This window comes from Antechinus flavipes, chromosome 5 (genome assembly GCF_016432865.1).
Source record: "Antechinus flavipes isolate AdamAnt ecotype Samford, QLD, Australia chromosome 5, AdamAnt_v2, whole genome shotgun sequence".
In the NCBI taxonomy this organism is placed as follows: Eukaryota; Metazoa; Chordata; class Mammalia; order Dasyuromorphia; family Dasyuridae; genus Antechinus; species Antechinus flavipes.
In genome coordinates, this window is record NC_067402.1 from 248,091,377 (window position 1) to 248,118,442 (window position 27,066).

Sequence of the window (27,066 nt, forward strand, 5' to 3'; positions counted from 1 at the left end):
CAACTTTATGCCAATAAATTCGACAACTTAAATGAAATAGAAAAATACCTCCAAAAATACAGCTTGCCCAAACTAACAGAGGAAGAAGTAAATATCCTAAACAGTCCCATCTCAGAAAAAGAAATAGAACAAACTATCAATCAACTCCCTAAGAAAAAATCCCCAGGACCAGATGGATTTACATGTGAATTCTACCAAACATTTAAAGAACAATTAACTCCAATGTTATATAAACTATTTGAAAAAATAGGGATTGAAGGAGTCCTACCAAACTCCTTTTATGACACAGATATGGTACTGATACCTAAACCAGGTAGGCTGAAAGCAGAGAGAAAAATTATAGACCAATCTCCCTAATGAATATTGATGCTAAAATCTTAAATAAAATATTAGCAAAAAGATTACAGAAAATTGTCACCAGGATAATACACTATGACCAAGTAGGATTTATACCAGGAATGCAGGGCTGGTTCAATATTAGGAAAACTATTAACATAATTGACTATATCAATAACCAAACAAACAAAAACCACATGATCATCTCAATAGATGCAGAAAAAGCATTTGATAAAATCCAACATCCATTCCTAATAAAAACACTTGAGAGCATAGGAATAAATGGACTTTTCCTTAAAATAGTCAGGAGCATATATTTAAAACCATCAGTAAGCATCATATGCAATGGGGAAAAACTGGAACCTTTCCCAGTAAGATCTGGAGTGAAGCAAGGTTGCCCACTATCACCATTATTATTTAATATCGTATTAGAAACACTAGCCTCGGCAATAAGAGTCGAGAAAGATATAAAAGGAATTAGAGTAGGCAATGAGGAAACCAAACTATCACTCTTTGCAGATGATATGATGGTATACCTAGAGAACCCCAGAGATTCTACCAAAAAGCTATTGGAAATAATTCATAATTTTAGCAAAGTAGCTGGCTACAAAATAAATCCCCATAAATCCTCAGCATTTTTATACATCACCAACAAAACCCAACAGCAAGAGATACAAAGAGAAATTCCATTCAGAATAACTGTTGATACCATAAAATATTTGGGAATCTATCTACCAAAGGAAAGTCAGGAATTATATGAGCAAAATTATAAAAAAGTCTCCACACAAATAAAGTCAGACTTAAATAATTGGAAAAATATTAAGTGCTCTTGGATCGGCCGAGCGAACATAATAAAGATGACAATACTCCCTAAACTAATCTATTTATTTAGTGCTATACCAATCAGACTTCCAAGAAAATATTTTATTGATCTAGAAAAAATAACAACAAAATTCATATGGAACAATAAAAAGTCGAGAATCTCAAGGGAATTAATGAAAAAAAAATCAAATGAAGGTGGCCTAGCTGTACCTGATCTAAAATTATATTATAAAGCAGCAGTCACCAAAACCATTTGGTATTGGCTAAGAAATAGATTAGTGGATCAGTGGAAAAGGCTAGGCTCACAAGACAGAATAGTCAACTATAGCAATCTAGTGTTTGACAAACCCAAAGCCCCTAACTTCTGGGAAAAGAATTCATTATTTGATAAAAACTGCTGGATAATTGGAAATTAGTATGGCAGAAATTAGGCATGGACCCACACTTAACACCATATACCAAGATAAGATCAAAATGGGTCTATGACCTAGGCATAAAGAACGAGACTATAAATAAATTAGAGGAACATAGAATAGTTTATCTCTCAGACTTGTGGAGGAGAAAGAAATTTGTGACCAAAGATGAACTAGAGACCATTACTGATCACAGAATAGAAAATTTCGATTACATCAAATTAAAAAGCCTTTGTACAAATAAAACTAATGCAAACAAGATTAGAAGGGAAGCGACAAACTGGGAAAACATTTTCACAGTTAAAGGTTCTGATAAAGGCCTCATTTCCAAAATATATAGAGAACTGACTCAAATTTATAAGAAATCAAGCCACTCTCCAATTGATAAATGGTCAAAGGATATGAACAGACAATTTTCAGAGGATGAGATTGAAACTATTACCACTCATATGAAAGAGTGTTCCAAATCATTATTGATCAGAGAAATGCAAATTAAGACAACTCTGAGATACCACTACACACCTGTCAGATTGGCTAAGATGACAGGAAAAAATAATGATGAATGTTGGAGGGGATGCGGGAAAACTGGGACACTAATGCATTGTTGGTGGAGTTGTGAACGAATCCAACCGTTCTGGAGAGCAATCTGGAATTATGCCCAAAAAATTATCAAAATGTGCATATCCTTTGATCCAGCAGTGTTTCTATTGGGCTTATATCCCAAAGAAATACTAAAGAAGGGAAAGGGACCTGTATGTGCCAAAATGTTTGTAGCAGCCCTGTTTGTAGTGGCTAGAAACTGGAAAATGAATGGATGCCCATCAATTGGAGAATGGCTGGGTAAATTGTGGTATATGAATGTTATGGAATATTATTGTTCTGTAAGAAATGACCAGCAGGATGAATACAGAGAGGCTTGGAGAGACCTACATGAACTGATGCTAAGTGAAATGAGCAGAACCAGGAGATCATTATACACTTCGACAACGATATTGTATGAGGACATATTTTGATGGAAGTGGATTTCTTTGACAAAGAGACCTGAGTTTCAATTGATAAATGACGGACAAAAGCAGCTACACCCAAAGAAAGAACACTGGGAAACGAATGTGAACTATCTGCATTTTTGTTTCTCTTCCCGGATTATTTATACCTTCTGAATCCAATTCTCCCTATGCAACAAGAGAACTGTTCGGTTCTGCAAACATATATTGTATCTAGGATATACTGCAACATATCCAACATATAAAGGACTGCTTGCCATCTAGGGGAGGGGGTGGAGGGAGGGAGGGGAAAAAAAAATCGGAACAGAAATGAGTGTAAATATAATGTAATTATTAAATAAAAAAATTAAAAAAATAAAAAAAAAAAAAAAAAAAAAAAACATGCTATGGGTTGGCTATATTTTACTGGAATTTGTTTTGTCTATAGGATAGACTAGATGTGCAATCAAGCTACTTCCAATTCCCATATTAAAACCAGTCCTCCTGATTCCAAATGTAGTTTTTTTTCCAATTCACAACACTGATGTGTTTAACTTGTCCTGATCTCAGTCTTATCACTGTGGCATGAGGATGTTAGGTTTGATGATCTCTAAGCTCTAAGATTCTATGAAAATCTTGAATTTTAGCTTTGAAGGACACTTAGATAGACCTTATTTTGTTTCTTATTGTTCTGATTAGTCCACTTTATAAGATGATAGAGGAGACCCAGTTTTGAAGTAAAGGTTTTAACTGTTGTCTTTTCATTAACTGAGTATATGAAAATATATTACATATGATATCCACCAAGCATTCTAACTTAGTTCTGTATAATTTTATTCATAAAGTTCATTCAGTTGATCATTTCAGATAACATTCTTCCTTAATTTAGTTGAAAAAATGAACAGGGGATCTTATGTATCAATATTATGAATGAAAGGGAACAGTGAGAGCAAAATCTAATAAGTGAGTAATGTCAGGGTGATATGAGTTTTTTCAAAGCTGGTTTGGGTGTTGAGGGTTGCAGGGAATCCTAGTGAGGAATCCCAGTAAGTCTCAGGCATGCCTTTGTATAAATTTATTCACTGAGAACTTTGGAACATGCTCTCACTTATCTATTAGAATATCAGAAAGCATTAAGAAGATTGGCCATCTTCCTGGTACCTTAATTAACAAACACCCTTTATGGTAAGCCTGTGTTTACCAGTTCTTGGTAATTCTTCTAAAGGAATAAACAAATATTCTCTTTGATGGACCTCTTGTGATAGAGCTCCTTTACCTGAGGGGGGATGTTCTGTTTCAAGGGTCATGTATCAACTGAAAATATTTAGCATAATGCCTTCTTTATCAACCTATTAAAATCCCTTAGTGGAAAGGGGCTGTGAGAACTCAGGATGTTTGGTACCACTTGCCTAATAAAGCTTCCCACTTGATACTCTGGATAGCTGGCTTCTCCCAGATTTTGGAATTTAGATGTTGGTGCCTTCTCATAGTGGTGATGATGTATGTTTGTTGTCTTGGTGATCACCGTGTTTTTTAATTGCATATTATGTTCATGCTATAAGTTTCCTCTCTTCTTGTATCTTGTTTAAATCAAGGCTCTGAACAGTAATAATCTTGCCTATTGAATACAAATTCTGAACCTAGATTAATTTTATGAGGATATACTTGAGGGAGTTAATGACAGTGTTTATATTAATGATGAATGAAAAAATACATATCTGGATTTCAAGAATATTTCAATGATATGAGTGCTGTTGTCTGTTATTAGCTAATATGCTTGGTGAGAATGATAAAAGGAAAAAGAAAAAACTGAAGTTTTGGATATTAGATGATTAAGTTGGGAGAGAAAAAGGAAAAGAGAAATAAAGAGGAAGATGATAATAATTTAATAATATTATTATAATATAATGTCATCATATTATAACATATAATATCATATCCAGACTGAAGAATACAGGCCGAGTGAATTATTTTACATACAGGAGTCCCAAATGGAATTACTTTAATATTTCAAGGATTTATGATTTAATTTTGCTTGAGTTGTCTCTCCCCTGATTCATATCAAATGGCACAGAGAATACTGTTCTGGGGGCCTAGAGTCTGGAAGACTCATCTTCCCAAGTTCTTCAGTTGCTTATTAGCTGCGTAACCCTGTATAAGTAATTTTATTCAGTTTGTCTCATTTTCCTCATTTATAAAATGATCTGGAGAAGGAAATGGCAAAGCCTCTCTCCTTTCTTTGGCAAGAAAAATTCAAATGGGATTGTGAATAATTGGACACAACTGAAATAGATGAACAACAACAATATATCATTATATAATATTTGTATACTATATTAATGTTATTATAAGAAACATATACTTCCATGTGGTCCATTACTTGTACTTGATTTATAGATTAATTTAAATAACTATTATCTAACTTTCAGTAATTTTTATTAAAAATCACTAGTGGGTAAAACTAATTAGTCCAGACTGAATACAGAGCAAATTAATCAATTTGCATACAACATTCCCAAATGAGATTACTTTAATATTTCAAGGATTTATGATTTAATTTTGCTTGAGTTGTCTCTCCCCTGATTCATATCAAATGGCACAGAGGATACTGTTCTGGGGGCCTAGAGTCTGGAAGACTCATCTTCCCAAGTTCTTCAGTTGCTTATTAGCTGCGTAACCCTGGATAAGTAATTTTATTCAGTTTGTCTCATTTTCCTCATTTATAAAATGATCTGGAGAAGGAAATGGCAAAGCCTCTCTCCTTTCTTTGGCAAGAAAAATTCAAATGGGATTGTGAATAATTGGACACAACTGAAATAGATGAACAACAACAATATATCGTTATATAATATTTGTATACTATATTAATGTTATTATAAGAAACATATACTTCCATGTGGTCCATTACTTGTACTTGATTTATAGATTAATTTAAATAACTATTATCTAACTTTCAGTAATTTTTATTAAAAATCACTAGTGGGTAAAACTAATTAGTCCAGACTGAATACAGAGCAAATTAATCAATTTGCATACAACATTCCCAAATGAGATTACTTTAATATTTTAAGGATTTGTGATTTAATTTTGCTTGAGTTGTCTCTCCCCTGATTCATATCAAATGGCACAGAGAATACTGTTCTGGGGGCCTAGAGTCTGGAAGACTCATCTTCCCAAGTTCTTCAGTTGCTTATTAGCTGCGTAACCCTGTATAAGTAATTTTATTCAGTTTGTCTCATTTTCCTCATTTATAAAATGATCTGGAGAAGGAAATGGCAAAGCCTCTCTCCTTTCTTTGGCTAGTTCTTTTAAAATATGTTACTCCTGTGACACATATGACACAGTAATGGATATTTGGAAAATAATTATTTATATATTAAGAGTTGGCTTTGAAGATAGGAAGATTTGGATTTAACCCCCAACTCTGGTATGTTATTGGCTAGCCAAGTCACTTTTCCTCTCTGTTTCCTAGTCAATTTTCTGAGTGTAGAATGAAAAGAAAATACCAGCTTACATTGGTAGAAGGCAAAAATGCAGGTAAAGTATTTTTCCCTTCCTTCTGTTGTTTTATAATAAGAGTGTGTACAATGTAAGATTTTCGTTAGATGTGAACATTACTCTTTGTTTAGGGAGAAACTCTTCTACTGCAATTATGTGATGTCCTTGTAGCCCTCCTAGACCATTTAATGAGATCTCTAGCAGCCTTTCATTTATATTGATTGACTTTCAGAATGTATTGACCAACCAGGAACATAAAGGTTAAGGAGAATGTGACCTGACATTGTTTAAATGCATTTGGAGTACCCACAATCTTTGCTGTATGTTTTGTACTAAGACATCTAGTTTTTTAATTATACAGGCGGGGTGGAATAGTTGGTGCAGCATTGATCCAAATAGTATAGGATTTCTGTTCATGCCCTTTTATTTGGGGTTATGCTGTCTTTTTTAATCCTATATTTTAAAAAAAGTTAAAACCAGATTATATCAATAATACACATTTGTTCTATCCACTTTGACAGACTTAGCGAAAGGATTTGGTTTAATGCCAAGGTATATTCATGTGCCATATTCTCTATTAAAAAAATAAAATTCCATGTACTCATAATATCATGCTTTGAGGCATACAGTTAGTAATTGTTTTAAAAAAATCTGAATTTAAGGAAAAGAGGATTGCATTTAAAATTGCAGATCTATTATATGCAACTGACTATTACTTTTAAATATATAACAAAGTAATCACATAACTTCCTCCCTCCGCTACCATTAGATACAAATATACATGTATGTGTGCATGTTAACAAGTACATGTATATATATGCAGAAATGCATATATATACAGATTAATATGTATATAAACAAGTTTGTGTATATGTGTGAATGTGCAAATACATGTATATATATATATATATATGTATATGTGTGTGTGTGTATATATATATATATATATATATATACACACACACACATATATATAAAATTCCAGATTGATCTCCAACATCTCTCACAGATCTCTCACTAGTCCATCAACAATGAATTGAGATTCCATTTTTTCCACATCCCTTCCAACATTTGTCACTTTCCTTTTCTAAATGATTGCTTTTTAACTGCCTGCCTTCAACAATTGTTTTAAGTTAAAAAAAAAAAAACCCAGGATACATATCCTATATGTGACATAGTACAATGCAATTAAATATATACCAGTAAGGTATTTTTGTGAACATGCAATTATCCTGATGTATCTTTCTGTGCTTCTCTGTGACAAAAAATAAAAAGGAAGTACGTTTGTACATGTGACAGAGAACAGAAGTAGCAAATAGGTAAACTAGTCCTTTGATTTAAAAATACACCTATTTTGATGTATAAAAGGGATCAATTTTTTGATGAAAAGATAGTTTTCCAAACTAAAAAAAATGATTCAGCATTATTAAATCCAGTTACTGGCCTACAGAATCTTTATTACCAATTCTATGACTTATGTCTAAATGAATTATGTGAATCTTGGAGACAGATAAGTAACTTGTCTGTCCACAATCACATGGCCAAAATGAATCATAAGTAGCATTTGAAGCCAGATGTTCAGGATTATCCAGAATTCCATAATGCCTCTAATTCCACTAAACAGTTACCATTTATCTATTAAACAAAACTATAGAAGAAAAAATAGCTAAAGAGAGACATTTGAGGATCAAATAGTGTTCGCTGTTTCGAAAGATTTTTTCTCATTTAATAACCTTAATGTTAACAAATAATTTATAGAATAATCACTCACATGGATGGGTTTTGAGTCATAGCTAAAACTATCCTTTTTCCCTCCCACAACAAGTTAATCTTCTGTATTTTCTGGTTTTTCATTGCTTAGCATGTTCCTGGGAAAAACATAGGTAATCCCAAACTCAAAAATGAATTGTATCCTTGAAGTTTTTTTTCTTTTAAGTTTTATGAATACTTTTGAAATATATTATAGATACTTTTATCCTCTCTTATCTCTAACAAAATCAATTAAGGAAAAACTAAGAGAGTATGCTGCATTCTCTATCTGTAATCCCCACTTCTCAACCAAGAGGACAAAGATATGGCTTCATCACCTCTTCTCTGAACCCAAGATTAGTATTGTTCCTGAGTTTGTTTTGACTTACTTTTAGTGTTGTTTTTTTTGTGTGTGTGTGTGTGTGTGTTTATTATAGATAGGCAGAGAGATAAATATGCACCTTTTCCTTCTAATTCCTTTTTCTTTATTCTGTATTTTTTCAAATATTTTATAATGTTTTTAAAAATCTGATCTTTTATACTTAGTTTGTTTATACATGTATCACTTTTTATGATGTTGGTGTAAATTATTGATCTAAACCTATTTTTCTTTTCTTTTTTTTTGCTCAGGCAATTGGGGTTAAGTGACTTGCCCAGGGGCACACAAATAGGAAGTGTTAAGTGTCTGAGGTCACATTTGAACTCAAGTTCTCCTGACTTCAGGGCTGGTACTCTATCCACTGTGCTCTCTAGTTGCCCCTCTAAACCTATTTTCTATAAAATTGATTTCTAGTTTTCCCAGCAGATCTTGTTGAATAGGTAATTCTTCCCCCTTATTTTATAGTCTTAAGTTTTGCCAATACTAGAATATAATGTTCATTTGCTTTAATATACTATTTTTCTATTTTGTTCTAATCTACCTTTTTATCTTTAATTAAAAAAACACATACTAATTAGATTTGTGGTAGTTGTTCAGTAATGTGTCTTTGTGGGTCTATGGGGTTTTCTTGGCAAAGATATTAGAGTGATTTGCCTTTTCTTTTCTCATTTTATGTAGGCAGGGTTTAAGTGACTTTTCTAGGATGACACAAAACCTGTCTGAAGTCAGATTTAAAATCTGATCTTTCTGACTCCAGATTCAGCATGCTATCAACTGTGCCACCTAATTACCTTAATGATGATTATTTTTTGTAATATGTTGCAATCTGATAATGCTAGGAACCCTTCATTCTTGAATTTTTACAATTACTTTCCTTGAATTTTTTTCATGTTTATTTCAAATGAATAGTTATTAATTATTAGTTAGTTCTTTAAAATAACTTCTTTGTAGATTGACTGGCATAAAAGTAATAAATTCTAGTTAGGATTTTAGGGCAGCAAACAAAAGCATTTAACACACAATGTGATAAAAAATAGAGAATTGAGTTTAATGAGTTATGGTCAGAAGAAAAGAAAGAAAGAAGGAAGGAAGGAAGATTAAAGAGAATTTATGAGTTTATATGGGAGAGAAACTACCTCAGAATTAGTTTAGTTGAAAAAAGAGAAATCTTAACTATATATGATCACCAAGCAAGAAACAGTAAATATCTAATTATTTTAATCTTTCTTTATTTCTATAAATGATATTTTGCAGTTTTGTTTATGTAAGTCCTCAATGTCTAGGTGAATTCATTTCAAGATATTTTATTCATGCTTTTACTTAATTTGAATGGAATTGCCTAATTCTTATTTCTGGAATTTTTTTTAGTAATATAAGGTATCCCAAAAGTCTTAGTGCAGTTCTAAGCTTTAATCCTGTATATAAAAAACTATATGGGATACTATTTTGTATTTTGCTATTTTTATTTGATTAACTTTTTTGTAAACTCTCTGGCTTATTTAAATAAACTATCATTTCATTTTTGATGAAAAATTTTGCTCGTCTTCCTATATTTATTTCTTCAATTGCTTTCCCCTCTTTTTTCTATCATTCTTTCCAGAACTTTATTAAGTAGTAATTAAGATCATAGGCACCTTGATCATACTGGAAATACTTCTAATGTTTTTCTATTCAAATGCAGAAGTTCATTTGAATGTTTATTTGAAACTTGGAATGGATCAACTCATAGCAGCAGAGTTAGAAGTTCTAGTTAGATTTCCAGGCTAACAAACACCAAAAAAAAAAAAAAAAAAAAAAAATGCATTTAGCCAATAATGTAATAGGAGCATATTAATCGAAGCAGTTAAATGAATCAAAGTAAGAAGAAAGAAGGAAGGGATGTCTAAAGAGTATTTATAAATTTATAAGGAAAGAAACTGCCTCAGGTAGAATTAATTGAATTGAACAAAGTAGTAGACATTTTACCAGGAATATGATCATTTTAAGCAGGAAAAAGACGATATGATGATGGAGTCAGAAGCTTTTCTGTGCAAACAGGTATTGAGAAAGTAGTGTCCTTAATATGATTTGGAACAGAGAGAAAGAGGATGCACCCTGCGACTTATATGTGATGTTTGCAGATTGTTTATAATCCATTGAAGTCCAATCCATACCTGACTAGGAATCTTTTTTACAACCCCAAAAAAGTGGTCATCCAATTTTTGCTTGAACATCTATATGGGAAAAGTACCAACTGCCTCCTGAGGCATCTCATTTCCTATTAAGATAGTTTAAATTGTTTTTTTTTTAAATTATATATATCAAGTTCAGATTTACCCATTTTTGCACCTTTGATGATGGAAGGAGGGTAAAGGGCCAGAAGAAGGTGATCAGGGAAGACTTGAGAAAAGAACAACATTGATATTTAACTAGGATCTCGTGTGACAACAGTGATTAGAAGTAAAAAATGGATTTGATTCTAAGAATGGGAGCCAAGATGATGGAATAAATGCAGGGACTTATCTGAGCACTCCCCAGGCCCTTCTAAATACTTCTAAATAATAGCTCTAGACAAATTTTAGAACATCACAATCCATAAAAAGATGGAGTAGAATAATTTTCCAGCTGAGGATAACTTGGGAAGTCAGCAAGAAAAGTCTTTTGCATCAAGGTGGGAGAAGGTGCAAACCACACCAAAGACGGGCTTAGGGTCTGAATTAGAGGCAGCATTGAAGATTTCCAAACCTCTCAGCTCACAGACACCAGGGTTTAGGCCAGGAGTAATAAACACACTTCTCCTTGGATCATACCACTTTGGAAGAACTAAAAACTTACAAGTCCCTAGAAAGATCTTTGAAAACAGCTGCACAGAACCCTACTTTAATGGAGTTAAAAGGTGAGTGATAGGCTGGTAAAATGAGCAAAGAATAGAAAAAAGATTTGACCATAGAAAGTTACTATAGTGACTAAAAAGATCAAAACACACTCAGAAGAAGATAACAAAGGGAAGTGGTGGTCAGAAACAAAATGCTTTTGAGGAGAGAGAAGTTGAAAGAAATAAGACAATAAAATACACAGAGAGGGTTGGCATGGAGGGTAATACAATTAGCAATAATAACTGAAAAAAATGAAGCAAGTTTTTCTGTAGAAGGCCTCATTTTTCAACATATAGGGAACAGTCAAATTTATAAGAAATAAAAACCATTTCCCAATTTATAAATGATCAAAAGATGTGAACAGTTTTCAGATGAACTAATCAAGCTATTTTTAGCCATATGAAAAAAAATAGTGTAACACACTATTGATGGAAGAAATGCAAATTGAAATAATTTTGTAATACTACCTCATGCTTATTAGATTGGCTAATGGGCCAGAAAAAGAAAATGACAAATGTTGAATGGAATGTGGAAAAATAAGACACTAAAGCATTGTTGATGGAATTATGATTGATTTAACCATTCTGTAGAGCAATTTGGAAATAAATTGCCCAAATAAATATAAAATTATGCATATGTTTTAACCTAACAATACCGCTACTGGGTATATATCCCAAAAGAATTTTGTCAAAAAAGGAAAAGGACCTATATGTACAAAAATATTTATAGCAGCGCTTTTTCTCAGGACAAAAAAATTGGAAATTGAGGGAATGCCCATCAATTATAAAATGGTTGATCAAGTTGTGATATGTGATTGTGATTGAATACAGTTTTCTATGGGAAATGATAAGTAGGGTCTTCTTAGAAAAAACTGTAAAAGTTTTCCATGATCTCATGCAAAACGAAATGTACTATATATAAAGCAAGAATAATATTGTGGGATGATCACTTGTGAATTACTTTATTATTCTCAGCAACCTAATGATCCAAGACTACTCTGAAAAACTTATGATGAAAATACTATCTATATTCAGAGAAAGAACTGATTGTATCTGAATACAGATTGAAGCATACTTTTTTTTTTTTTTTTTTTACTTTATTTTTATTGAGGTTTTTTTTTTTTTTTGGAGTGGGAAGATTTAGGTTTTCTTTGGAACATTACTTTTATGGAGATGTTTTAGAAAATTGTCTAGTATATTGGAAGTCTATATGACTTGCCAATTATGTCAGAGATGAGATTTCAACCCAGGTCTTCTTAGTTCCTAAGACAGCCTCTCTATTACTTAATACTGGGTCTGTAAAGCACTTAAAGTGGCTATTATCTTAATCAAAAAGATATGCGTGTTCAGTTTTTACTGTGACCTGACTTTCTGTGATCCCATTTAAGATTTTCTTGGCAAAAGTACTGAAATGGTTTGCCATTTGCTTTTCTATCTCATTTTACTGATGAAGAAACTGAGGCAGCCAGAATTAAATGACCTGTCCAGTATCACATGGCTAGTAAATTTCTCAGACCAGATTTGAACATATGCAGATGAATCCTCCTGATTGTGTGGGCCTGACATTCTATCCACTGGTCACCTAGCTGCCTTAATGTATCATAGTTTAAATCTTTTATTTTATAGATGAAATCACTGAAGACCAAATAAGTTGAAACCTAGGCAAGCTTCCTCTTTTAGTTTATGAAATGTACATCTTCTTTTGATGTGATCTCTATTTAAGAGTTATTGATCACTAACCATGAACAAATCTATTTTAAGTACCTATTAAGAGACTTACCCTTTAGTAGCTTAAATTCTGTTAGTGAAGCTACTTTAAGTAAATGTTAGAATACTTTATGAAAAATCTCTTGAGGCTGAGAAATATATAAGATTCAGTATTGAATGAGATTTGTGTTTTGGAACAAGACCAAGGTGAGGATTTATTAACTTGAATATATGTATATAACAATGGGTGTAAAACATTCTTTTTACACCATGATGAGAAAAATATTTTCAGATTGATAGGAATAAAACAGCTATTCCCTCCTCTTAAAAATTCATTGCAGATCAAATTAGTTGTATCCTTCAAAGATTTATTTTTTAATAGAGCAAATTTTCATTTCCCTTTTGTCCTAGGTTGACTATTAAGATCACTGATCCTAATCCAGGAAATGTGGAAAAAAGAATAAACTCTATTTCCACTTCAAAATAATACCTCATCTTCTTTGGGTAAAGAATTTTGGGGGGGGGATAGAGTTACAATCTCTAACTTAATAAATAAACTTAAGCTAATTCAACAAATGTTTTATTAGCACTTCTTACTCTGCAGAACACAGTTATTGGCTATAAGAGGTCATCTCTAGTCAAAGCTCAGTGAGTTTTGGAAAATAATTTCTTTCATTGGAAGGCTATGTGACCTCTCTGAACCTGGCAATTTAAATTTAATTTGAGTCAACTTGATTAATTGTTAGTAACAGCTTCCAAGAAAGGAACAGAGTTTGCTTAACTCAGTCCACTGAAGTGTTGATTGTATTGCTGTGAAAAGAAACCTTAATTTAGAAACCTTTTTTTTCAGTCAATAAAAGTATCCCTTTAATGGGATGGTAAAGCAAACTATAAAGATTTAGTGGAAATTCATTTGCTTTGTCATCAATCAACAAGCCTTTATTATTAAAAAAAACATAAAAGGAAAAGGGACTATATGTGCAAAGATATTTATAGCAGTTCTTTTCAACAAAGAGTTGGAAATTGAGGGGATGTTCATCAATTGAGAATAACTGACTATATGGTACATAGATATAATGAAATACTATTGTGATATAAGAAATGATGAATAGGATGGTCTTGGAAAAACCTGGAAAGACTTACATAAACTAACGCAAAATGAAATTAGTAGAACCAAGAGAACATTATACATAGTAATAAAAATACTGTACTATATATTATAGTATGAGCAAATTAGGTATTCTCAGTGATACAATGATCCAAGACAATCCTAAATTTAGGATTCATAATGAAAAATGGTATCTACCTCCAGAGAAACAACTGATGGAGTGGGAATACAGATTAAAGCATACTTTTAAAAAACTTTTATTTTTTCTTGCTTTTTTGGGGAGAAAGGTCTATTTTTCTTTCACAACATGATTATGTGGAAATATGTTTTACATGACTGCACATGTATAACATATCTAATTGCTTGATTTCACAATGAAAGGGAAGGGAAAGAGAGAGAGAATTTGGAACTTAAAATTTAAAAAATGTTAAAACTATTTTTATATGTAATTGGGGGAAAATAAAATACTAAATAATTTTTTAAAAATAAGCCTTTCCTGTGTGACCTGTGTGCTAGCCATCATGTTAGGCAATTCACATATAAAAACTTAAATAGTTCTTGTCTTCAAGAAGCTTGTATTCATTAGGTAGAAACAGCATGTATACATGTTGTTATATATATACATAATATGTACCTGCATGTGTATATATAAATATAATGTATTTTATTTTAGGTAGGGAAGAGAAGAATTATTAATACATGTTGGGATTATTAAATATCTCTTTCATGTGGAATGCCATTATATAAAAAGGAAAATGTGATTATATAGGAAGTATGGGACATAAGATAAAGGACCAACCATGGAGTCAGAAAGATCTGGATCAACACCCACTGGTTTAAAGTTTCAGTGCCCCGGAAAACTCTATTATGAAAAGAAGTTTTACGTCAGTCTTCTTTGGTAGAGGAAGATATTGGGCCCAGGCCTATTTTAAAAATAAAATAACTGGAAATACAATTTTAATATATGGATAAGAGTGAGAATGAGAATTGAGTTACTGGGAAGTTATTATTTTTCCATTGCAATGATGGTAATGATGATGATGGTTCTACAATGATGACAATGACAATGGCATAATGATGATGATGATGGTGGTGGTGATGATGATGATAGTGACAATAGCTAACATTTTTTTATGGGCCAGAACGTGAAACAAGGTGCTAAGTCAGTGGAATTGATAGAGATAATGGTTAATTAGCATGGTGCTTAACAGTTCTCTAGTTCAGTACATGTACTTAGTACTTAATATAGTTCTACAAGATTCACACCTTTGATAAGAGAGCATATAAGCTCAGACAAACTCAGCCAGAATTAGAACTGGAAGACAGAGACCTTGGTGTGGTCCTCCTGCCTCCCCCACAGAAACCAAGACACATTCAGGAGGACCTCAAGAAGCTGGCAGAGACAGAGAAGACAAAGGACTGGCAGCAGGAGCTCTTGGAACCAAAGAGAGAGATAGGCCTCTCAGAAAGCTAACCGGGCCCCAGGAAAGGAGACAAGACTTTGAAAGAGATTGTAAAGGATTTGGACTTTAACCACTGGCTACTTGTGTGGTGATTACTGAACTGAAACAAAGGCTGCTCCAGAAACCCCAAGAAAACCAAAACAAAAGAACATTACAACATTTATCTGAGGTTCATTATGTCCTAGGGACTGTGCCAAATACTTTACAAATATCTCCTTTGATTGCCATAACTCTGGGAAGGAAGTGCAATTATTATCTCTATCTAAAAGTTGAGGAAACTGATACAAACAGAGCTTTTTGTACAAGGTCATAAAGTTAATATATATTTGAATTCAGCTTAGAGCTCAGACTTTTCTGACTTCAGACTCTTGTTGCTGCACTGTCTACCTATATATAATACAACTAATAAAATTTTATACATATTTAGTATGTTACAAAATATCCCCTTCTAATGTTCCTTCTTTCCTGCTTTGCAGAATGAGAGATTATAAATGTATAACTCTACATACAGTGTTTGCTATGGCTTATGTAGGATTTTTCTGAAGTATTTTTCTCCACATTTAATCCTGTTATAATATTACAGGCTATCATTTGCATATCATTTTACATATATTTTCTCATTTGAAACCCACAATAATGCTGGGAGATAGGTGTTATTGTTTTCTCCATTTTATGGATAAAGAAACGGAGCCTTGTAGAGGTTACAATGAGTTTCTCAGTATTAAACAGCTAGTAGGTATAGTAGGCAAGATTTGAATTAGTCTCCCTGCTTCTGTCTATTACTTCCTACTATGTTACCTTGAGTCTAAAGTATAATTGAGGAGAGGAAAGTAAGGGAGATTTTTGAGGAATGTAAGGAGATATAGAACCAAAAGATATCAGTGGGGAAAAAAGAAAATTATTCCCTTTGAAAAAGCTTCATAGAGAGGGATATCTGAGAGAATGATTATTTGATTCTCTATAAGCAATAATGTTATTTGCTTTCCTTTTACAATGATTGGTCTGGGGAAAAAATAAATCGAGGCAAGCAGAATGGCCCCCGGAAACAGCTGTGATTACTTTCATAATAGATATTCTAAACATTGACTTGATAGTGACAGCTAGATTTTTCTTTCCTATTTCTGTTTTGTTCAGATTGAGAATCTCAATAGGATTTCAGTTAGCTTCAGAAACTAACCCCTGCTAGCCCTATTTCAGTGGAGCTTCTTTATAGATTTCAGTTTGAAAAGAGACTGGAAATTATCTCATTAATTAGAAGCTCTCGCCATTCTCTTATTGGATTAATAGGAAGCATCTGACTATATTTTTTCATTTCTCCTACTCCCCCCTCCCAATGAACTAATGATTTAGGCAGTATAGATCACTGGAAGGATTTCTAGATTTAGAAACATGGGTCTTGGGCTGAAATATGACATATATTAATTACAACTGTGTGATTAACCAAGCCAGTTTTTTACTCTGGACTTTAGTTTTCTCATCTCTTAAATGATATAGGACTTGATGACTGCTGAGGCCTTTTCAAACTCTAATTATATGATTCTTTGTAATTTTTAGTCTTTTTAAAAAATTTTTTGTGAACAAAAATCTGTTTTCTTTCTTTTTTTTTAATTTTTATTTAATAATTACTTTATATTGACAGAATCCATGCCAGGGTAATTTTTTTTTTTTACAACATTATCCTTTGCACTCATTTCTGTTCCAATTTTTTTCCCCTCCTTCCCTCCACCCCCTCCCCTAGATGGCAAGCAGTCCTTTATATGTTGGATATGTTGCAGTATATCCTAGATACAATATATGTTTGCAAAACCAAACAGTTCTCTTGTTGCATAGGGAGAATTGGATTCAGAAGGTATAAATAACCCGGGAAGAAAAACAAAAATGCAGATAGTTCACATTCGTTTGCCAGTGTTCTTTCTTTGGGTGTAGCTGCTTTTGTCTGTCATTTATCAATTGAAACTCAGTTAGGTCTCTTTGTCAAAGAAATCCACTTCCATCAAAATATGTCCTCATACAATATCGTTGTCGAAGTGTATAATGATCTCCTGGTTCTGCTCATTTCACTTAGCATCAGTTCATGTAAGTCTCTCCAGTCCTCTCTGTATTCATCCTGCTGGTCATTTCTTACAGAACAATAATATTCCATAACATTCATACACCACAATTTACCCAGCCATTCTCTTTTTTTTTTTTTAAATAATTTTTTATTGATAGAATGCATGCCAGGGTAATTTTTACAGCATTATCCCTTGCATTCATTTCTGTTCCGATTTTACCCCTCCCTCCCTCCACCCCTTCCCCGAGATGGCAAGAGTCCTTTACATGTTGAATGGGTTGCAGTATATCCTAGATACAATATATGTGTGCAGAACCAAACAGTTTTCTTGTTGCACAGGGAGAATTAGATTCAGAAGCTATAAATAACCCGGGAGGAAAAACATAAATGCAAGCAGTTTATATTCATTTCCAGTGTTCTTTCTCTGGGTGTAGCTGCTTCTGTCCATTTTTGATCAATTAAGGCTCTCTTTATCGAAGAGGTCCACTTGCATTAGAATACATCCTCAAACAGTATCATTGTTGAGGTATATAATGATCTCCTGGTTCTGCTCATTTCACTCAGCATCAGTTCATATAAGTCTCATCGGTTCTGCAAACATATATTGTATCTAGGATATACTGCAACATATCCAACATATAAAGGACTGCTTGCCATCTAGGGGAGGGGGTGGAGGGAAGGAGGGGAAAAAAATTGGAACAGAAACGAGTGCAAAGGATAATGTTGTAAAAAAAAAATTACCCTGGCATGGATTCATTCTGCTGGTCGTTCCTTACAGAAGAATAATATTCCATAATGTTCATATACCACAATTTACTCAACCATTCTCCAATTGATGGACATCCTTTCATTTTCCAGCTTCTAGCCACTACAAACAGGGCTGCCACAAACATTTTGGCACATACAGGTCCCTTTCCTTTCTTTAGTATCTCTTTGGGGTATAAGCCCAGTAGAAACACTGCTGGATCAAAGTTACCCAGCCATTCTCCAATTGATGAGCATCCATTCATTTTCCAGTTTCTAGCCACTACAAATAGGGCTGCTACAAACATTTTGGCACATACAGGTCCCTTTCCCTTCTTTAGTATTTCTTTGAGATATAAGCCCAATAGAAACACTGCTGGATCAAAGGGTATGCACAATTTGATAATTTTTTGGGCATAATTCCAGATTGCTCTCCAGAATGGTTGGATTTGTTCACAACTCCACCAACAATGCATTAGTGTCCCAGTTTTCCCGCATCCCCTCCAACATTCATCATTATTTTTTCCTGTCATCTTAGCCAATCTGACAGGTGTGTAGTGGTATCTCAGAGTTGTCTTAATTTGCATTTCTCTGATCAATAATGATTTGGAACACTCTTTCATATGAGTGGTAATAGTTTCAATTTCATCCTCTGAAAATTGTCTGTTCATATCCTTTGACCATTTATCAATTGGAGAATGGCTTGATTTCTTATAAGTTTGAGTCAGTTCTCTATATATTTTAGAAATGAGGCCTTTATCAGAACCTTTAACTGTGAAGATGTTTTCCCAGTTTGTTGTTTCCCTTCTAATCTTGTTTGCATTAGTTTTATTTGTACAAAGGCTTTTTAATTTGATGTAATCAAAATTTTCTACTTTGTGATCAGTAATGGTCTCTAGTTCATCTTTGGTCACAAATTTCTTTCTCCTCCACAAGTCTGAGAGATAAACTATTCTATGTTCCTCTAATTTATTTATAATCTCGTTCTTTATGCCTAGGTCATGGACCCATTTTGATCTTATCTTGGTATATGGTGTTAAGTGTGGGTCCATGCCTAATTTCTGCCATACTAATTTCCAATTATCCCAGCAGTTTTTATCAAATAATGAATTCTTTTCCCAGAAGTTAGGGGCTTTGGGTTTGTCAAACACTAGATTGCTATAGTTGACTATTCTGTCTTGTGAACCTAACCTTTTCCACTGATCCACTAATCTATTTCTTAGCCAATACCAAATGGTTTTGGTGACTGCTGCTTTATAATATAATTTTAGATCAGGTACAGCTAGGCCACCTTCATTTGATTTTTTTTTTCATTAGTTCCCTTGAGATTCTCGACTTTTTATTGTTCCATATGAATTTTGTTGTTATTTTTTCTAGATCATTAAAATATTTTCTTGGAAGTCTGATTGGTATAGCACTAAATAAATAGATTAGTTTAGGGAGTATTGTCATCTTTATTATGTTCGCTCGGCCGATCCAAGAGCACTTAATATTTTTCCAATTATTTAAGTCTGACTTTATTTGTGTGGAGACTTTTTAATAATTTTGCTCATATAATTCCTGACTTTCCTTTGGTAGATAGATTCCCAAATATTTTATGGTATCAACAGTTATTCTGAATGGAATTTCTCTTTGTATCTCTTGCTGTTGGTTTTTGTTGGTGATGTATAAAAATGCTGAGGATTTATGGGGATTTATTTTGTAGCCAGCTACTTTGCTAAAATTATGAATTATTTCCAATAGCTTTTTAGTAGAATCTCTGGGGTTCTCTAGGTATACCATCATATCATCTGCAAAGAGTGATAGTTTGGTTTCCTCATTGCCTACTCTAATTCCTTTAATATCTTTCTCGACTCTTATTGCCGAGGCTAGTGTTTCTAATACGATATTAAATAATAATGGTGATAGTGGGCAACCTTGCTTCACTCCAGATCTTACTGGGAAAGGTTCCAGTTTTTCCCCATTGCATATGATGCTTACTGATGGTTTTAAATATATGCTCCTGACTATTTTAAGGAAAAGTCCATTTATTCCTATGCTCTCAAGTGTTTTTATTAGGAATGGATGTTGGATTTTATCAAATGCTTTTTCTGCATCTATTGAGATGATCATATGGTTTTTGTTTGTTTGTTATTGATATAGTCAATTATGCTAATAGTTTTCCTAATATTGAACCAGCCCTGCATTCCTGGTATAAATCCTACTTGGTCATAGTGTATTATCCTGGTGACGATTTTCTGTAATCTTTTTGCTAATATTTTATTTAAGATTTTAGCATCAATATTCATTAGGGAGATTGGTCTATAATTTTCTTTCTCTGTTTTCAGCCTACCTGGTTTAGGTATCAGTACCATGTCTGTGTCATAAAAGGAGTTTGGTAGGACTCCTTCAATCCCTATTTTTTCAAATAGTTTATTTAGCATTGGAGTTAATTGCTCTTTAAATGTTTGGTAGAATTCACATGTAAATCCATCTGGTCCTGGGGATTTTTTCTTAGGGAGTTGATTGATAGTTTGTTCTATTTCTTTTTCTGAGATGGGACTGTTTAGGATATTTATTTCTTCCTCTGTTAGTTTGGGCAAGCTATATTTTTGGAGGTATTTTTCTATTTCATTTAAGTTGTCGAATTTATTGGCATAAAGTTGGGCAAAGTAACTCCTAATTATTGCTCTAATTTCCTCTTCGTTAGTGGCGAGTTCTCCCTTTTCATTTTTAAGACTAACAATTTGATTTTCCTCTTTCCTTTTTTTAATCAGATTTACTAAGGGTTTGTCTATTTTGTTGGTTTTTTCATAGAACCAACTCTTAGTTTTATTAATTAATTCAATAGTTTTTTTCTTTTTACTTTCAATTTTATTGATCTCACCTTTTATTTTTAGAATTTCAAGTTTAGTGTTTGACTGGGGTTTTTTAATTTGTTCCTTTTCTAGCATTTTTAGTTGCAAACCCAATTCACTGACCTTCTCTTTCTCTATTTTATACAAATAGGCCTCTAGAGATATGAAATTTCCCCTTATTACCGCTTTGGCTGCATCCCATACATTTTGGTATGATGTCTCATTATTATCGTTTTCTTGGGTGAAGTTATTAATTATGTCTATGATTTGCTGTTTCACCCAATCATTCTTTAGTATGAGATTATTTAGTTTCCAATTATTTTTTGGTCTACTTCCCCCTGCTTTTTTGTTGAATGTAATTTTCATTGCATCGTGGTCTGAAAAGGATGCATTTACTATTTCTGCCTTACTGCATTTGAGTTTGAGGTTTTTATGTTCTAATATATGGTCAATTTTTGTATAAGTTCCATGAACTGCTGAAAAGAAAGTGTATTCCTTTCTGTCTCCATTACATTTTCTCCAGAGATCTATCATATCTAACTTTTCTAGTATTCTGTTTACCTCTTTGACTTCTTTCTTATTTATTTTGTGGTTTGATTTATCTAATTCTGAGAGTGCAAGGTTAAGATCTCCCACTATTATAGTTTCTTCTTGCAGCTCTCTTAATTTCTCTTTTAAGAATTTAGATGCTACCCCACTTGGTGCATATATGTTTAATATAGATAGTGCTTCATTATCCATGCTACCCTTTAGCAAGATATAGAGCCCTTCCTTATCTCTTTTAATTAGATCAATTTTTGCTTTAGCTTGATCTGAGATCAGGATGGCTACCCCTGCTTTTTTGACTTCACCTGAAGCATAGTAGATTTTGCTCCAACCTTTTACCTTTAACCTGCATGTATCTCCCCGCTTCAGGTGTGTTTCCTGTAAACAACATATTGTAGGATTCTGGCTTTTAATCCATTCTGCTAACCGCTTCCTCTTTATGGGGGAGTTTACCCCGTTCACTTTATGGTTAGAATGACCAATTCTGTATTACTTGCCATCTTGTTAACCCCGGTTTATGCTTTTCTCCCTTCTTTCCCCTTTCCCCCCCTTCCCAGTATTAAGCTTGTGAGCACCACTTGCTTCTCACAGCCCTCCCTTTTTAGTATCCCTCCCCCGGCCTAAGAGTTCCTCCCCTATCTTACCCTTTTCCCTCCCAGTTACCGTATTCCCTTCCGCTTAGCTTATTCCTTCCCTTTTCACTTTTCCCTTCTCACTTTTCAATGAGGTGGGAGAAGTTTCACCATAGATTGAATATGTCTTAAGATTTTTCACTTAAAGCCAATTCTGAAGGCAGTAAGATACCCACTATATTCATCCCCCTCCATTCTTTCTCTCAGATATAATAGGTTTCCTATGCCTCTTCATGAGATGTACTACCCCCACTTTACCCTTTTTCTGGTACAATGTCCTTTCCACATCAATTTCTAGAACAAGGTATACATGTATTCTTTATACATCTATATAGTCAAAATATAGTTCCCAAGATTAATCTTTACCTTTTTAGATTTCTCTTGAGTTCTATATTTGTAGATCAAACTTTTTGTTAAGTTCTGGCTTTTTCATCAGAAATAGATGAAATTTACTTACTTCGTTGAATGTCCATCTTCTTCCCTGGAAAAAGATGCTCATTCTTGCTGGGTAGGTTATTTTTGGTTGCATACCAAGTTCCTTAGCCTTTCGGAATATCATATTCCAGGCCCTTCGATCTTTTAATGTGGATGCTGCCAGATCCTGGGTGATCCTTATTGTGGCTCCTTGATACTTGAATTGGGTTTTTCTAGCCGCTTGCAATATTTTTTCCTTCGTCTGAGTGTTCTGGCATATAGCCACTATATTCCTTGATGTTTTGATTTTAGGATCCCTTTCAGTGGGTGATCGATGAATCCTTTCAATGTTTATTTTTTCCTCTGTTCCTATGACTTCTGGGCAGTTCTCTTTGATAATTTCCTGGAAAATAGTGTCCAGGCTCTTTTTTTCATCATGTTTTTCTGGAAGTCCAATGATTCTCAGATTGTCTCTCCTGGATCTGTTTTCCAGGTCTGTTGTCTTCCCCAGAAGGTATTTCACATTCTTTTCCATTGTTTGATTTTTTTGGATTTGCTTGACTGATTCTTCTTGTCTCCTCGAGTCATTCAATTCCACTTGTTCAATTCTGATTTTCAGTGAAGTATTTTCTTCACTCACTTTTTAAAAGTCTTTTTCTAATTGTCCCATTGAGTTCTTTTGTTCTGTGGAATTTTTTTCCATTTCGCCAATTTTGTTTTCCAGTTCACCAATCCTATTTTTCAAGGATTTTACTTCTTTATCCACTCTCTCTTTAACTGACTTCTCCAGACTATTTTGCCAAGCCTCCCTCTCCTTTTCCCAAGCTTCCCTCTCCTTTTGCCAAGCCTCACTCTGCTTTTCCCATTTTTCTTCTAGCTCCCTTGTGAGAGCCTTTTTAATCACTTCTATGAGGTTCATCTGTGCTGAGGAACAGACGATCTCCTTCTTTGGGGATTCACCTGGGGACTGCCTGTTTTTAGTCTCCTCAGGATTTAGAGTCTGCTCTCTATCTGTGTAGAAGCTGTCAAGGGTTAAAGTCCTCTTCAGTTTCTTGCTCATTCTGTCTAATAATCAAAGACAAACTAGCAAAGAAAAACAGAAAAAACTGGAGTCTTTCTTTGGGGGAGGGGCTGGGTGTGTTATCGAGCTTCCTCTCCAGACTGCAGGGGGCAGCGGTGAGGCACTAGCAGGACTGTGTTCGCCTGCGCTCTGAGATCCCAGAGCGTGCTGAGTCACTGTGGGGGGGGAAAGGGGAGGCGGCCAGGTCCCGGGAGACTCCAGCTTTTTGGGGTTGTATTCTTCACCCCCGGTGTTTTTAGCTTCTCTGCTGGGCTGCTGACTTGCTGCCGGAGCAAAGTATCTAATCCTATAGCGAAGCTCTCCCCGCAGAGACGGCTGCGATCACTCCCCACCCCCTCTCCAGTCTGCTCCCGTGCTCTCACTGCCGCTGCCCGCTGCCTGCACCCGATCTAAAACCCCCAGCCCTCCAGTAAAGACAGACCTTTCTTGGCGAATCTCAAGGATGGCTTCTCTTGGTAACTATTTGTGGGTTTTTTTTCAGTCAAGCATTAATTCAGAGGCTTGTAATGAAATGGATAGTGAGAGAAAGCGTGGAGCTTATGCAGCTGTGAGCCTCTTCTCCACCATCTTAACCGGAAGTCAAAAATCTGTTTTCTTGACTTGACATAATCTCTTTCTCCCAGTGGGGGAAAAACCCTTGACACAAATATGAATATCCAAGTAATACAGATTTCTGCATTGGCCATGTCTAAAACAAACAAAAAAAATATATATTGTTTTACACCATCATCTTTTTGTCAGGATAGGGTAATGTTTCATATCATATCTCTGGAAAGATGATGGGTTATTGCATTCATTTCAAAGTTATATTTCTTTATGATTTTGTGATTGTGTGTGTAAATATATTTGTATATATCTATCTATCTGTACATGTGCATTGTATATATCTATTGTATATATATGTTTGTGTGTATATGTGGATGGATAGATAGATAGAAGGCGGAAGAGACAGAGAGAGATGAGAGGGAGAGAGGAGAAAGAATTGTTCTCATTTCATTCTGTATCACATTATACAAGTGTTTCTAGATTTCCTTGAAGCCAAACCTTTCATCATTTCTTAAAGCACAATCACATTCCATTATATTCATACATTTCCATGTTTGACTTTTCTTTTTTTTTTAATAACTTTTTATTGATAGAACTCATGCCAGGGTAATTTTTTATAGCATTATCCCTTGCATTCACTTCTGTTCCGATTTTTCCCCTCCCTCCCTCTACCCCCTCCCCCAGATGGCAAGCAATCCTTTACATGTTGAGTAGGTTCATGTTTGACTTTTCACTAAAAATAATATATCCCATTCATTTGAGGCAGCGAGGGGGGTAGGTTTCTTTTTGTAGCCATAAATGAAAATGAATTATCAGTGATCAGAGATTGGTTAGAAAACTTTGAGAACCTGTTTCTCCAATTAAGTGTCTCCTTTAAATATAGAATACATCTGTACTATATAGCTCAACTGTAATCTATTTAACAATTAACATTTATCAAGTGATACCATGTGCTAGGCCTATTATGTGCTAACCACTGGGAATACCAAGAGGGCAAGGAATAATCTCTGTCTTTATGGCGCTTATAATCTCCTCCTCCCTCCATTCCTCCTTTCTTTCTTGGATATCATACCCTTACTTGCTGGTGCTCTACTCAAAGAGATGTATATTTATTTATCTAATTTTTTATTTTTAAAAAATTTTCCCAAATTTCCCAAATTTTCTTAGAGCTTACCAGCTGGATGTCTTTCTTAAGGCCCATGCCTTAAAACCAAATCATTCTGCTTATCACTGATTGGTGAATGATAGGTCTCAGGCCAAGCCCCAAATGGTTATTTTTTGGGCCCTGATTGACTCAGTGAAGGTTAGTAGCAATTGTTTCTGATTTGTCTAGAAACCTTGAAGATGTTCCTCTCCAGATTAGATTTTTTAAAAACAGATAAAATAGGCCATTCTTTGCTTTAATTCTTACCTATCCTTAATCACTGGAGGGGAATTTTTCCTCAGTCAGACTGAGACCTGTTAAAGACCATAGCTTAAAAAGGCCAAGGTTTTCCACTTCATTCAGTGCCATCTTCTTGATCTTTATCCTGATACTGGTTCCAAATGGCTCTGGAGGAGAAAATGAAGCTGCTAATCTTGCCCAGCCCTCCCTCACTTAAATCCAACTCACTTACTTGCATGTCATAGTATCACCTCCCTGATGTTATGGTCCTCTTCTAGAAAGGACAAACAACAGTAGTAATCTAATTTAAGAGTGGAAGTACTAAGGAAGGAATATCATACTGACTTGGTACAGTCCCTTTTCCTATTTGTGAATGAGAGAATGAGGAGAAATAGAGCAGAATCTCTGCGTCTGCCTTAATGGTGTTTGGTTCTAGGCTCAGGATTATAGTTTGTTATAGGACCTACATTTTTTCCTTATTTTCCATTCTTATATTTTCTGTGCCTGGCCCATCAGTCTGATTAAAGGATTTGGTCAGATATATGATTTCTCTTGATCAATGTATGAAGATTTATGATTAAAAAGAGAGAGAATTATTCACACCAAAAATAGCAATCATTCATCCTATGATAGTATGGGGTTAGTTAGAAATCCTACAGTTGATTTATAGATCTTAATTCAGTGAAACTCTCCAAGGCAGAGAAGCCTCTTCAATTGAATAACTAAGTAAATAATGCATAACATAGCTTTTTAATTAATTCACAATTTTCTCTTTTCAGGTCTCCAAGCTGGCTGGTGTCTTAGTGAAACATGGTGTGCAAAAGGGGGATACTGTTGTGATCTATATGCCTATGATACCCCAGGCAATGTACACCATGCTGGCTTGTGCCAGGATAGGAGCTGTTCATAGTCTCATCTTTGGGGGCTTTGCCTCTAAGGAGCTCAGCACCCGTATTGATCATGCAAAGGTAAGTTTTTTATTTGGGGGTGTCAGCATATTGGGAGGATACCCTGTTTTCCAGAGCCAAGACTTAGCTTCCTGTTTCCTGAGCTTAGAACAACAATAATCCTTTGCAGAGGATGATATCACTCTCTGGTAAAGTGTGTATAGCTTAGACCAGTACCACGTGTTCACTTGAGAGATCTAGATTCTTATTTCCCAGACCATTCATCACATCTTCATAATGCATGTTCCTTGTCACTGACAGGTAACTACACTCCTATTGATATCATGGAACTCTGGTTTTGTACCCCACAGACTGCACACGATACCTTCCTCCAATTGAGACAATACTGTTTCCACAGAACCAAAGGACATCTACATAGTCCTAAGATATGCTAACCATGATAACTATCTCAGGATCTAAGCATGAATTTTGTTGTGGGCCAACACCTTTCAGTATATGTGTTTTCAGTCTTCACAGCCCTAAACCCTCCTTCTTAGGATGGGGGCTTCCTTTTGCAAACATAATTTTCTTTACTCTGAAATTAGTTAAACTTCTGTTTGTATTCTGATT

At 34.3% G+C, this 27,066-nt stretch overlaps 1 protein-coding gene across 4 annotated transcripts in view; it reads left to right on the forward strand.

The window, feature by feature from the left end:
- Positions 1 to 27,066, forward strand: part of ACSS3 (acyl-CoA synthetase short chain family member 3) — a 302,555-nt gene that overhangs the window by 67,316 nt on the left and 208,173 nt on the right. The window contains exon 3 of one of the 4 annotated variants that reach the window (XM_051962868.1): positions 26,329 to 26,517. The exons of the other annotated variants lie outside the window; for them this stretch is intronic. Coding sequence (XP_051818828.1) covers positions 26,329 to 26,517 — 189 coding nt within the window. The remainder of the gene's footprint in view (positions 1 to 26,328; positions 26,518 to 27,066) is intronic. 4 annotated transcript variants of the gene reach the window in all.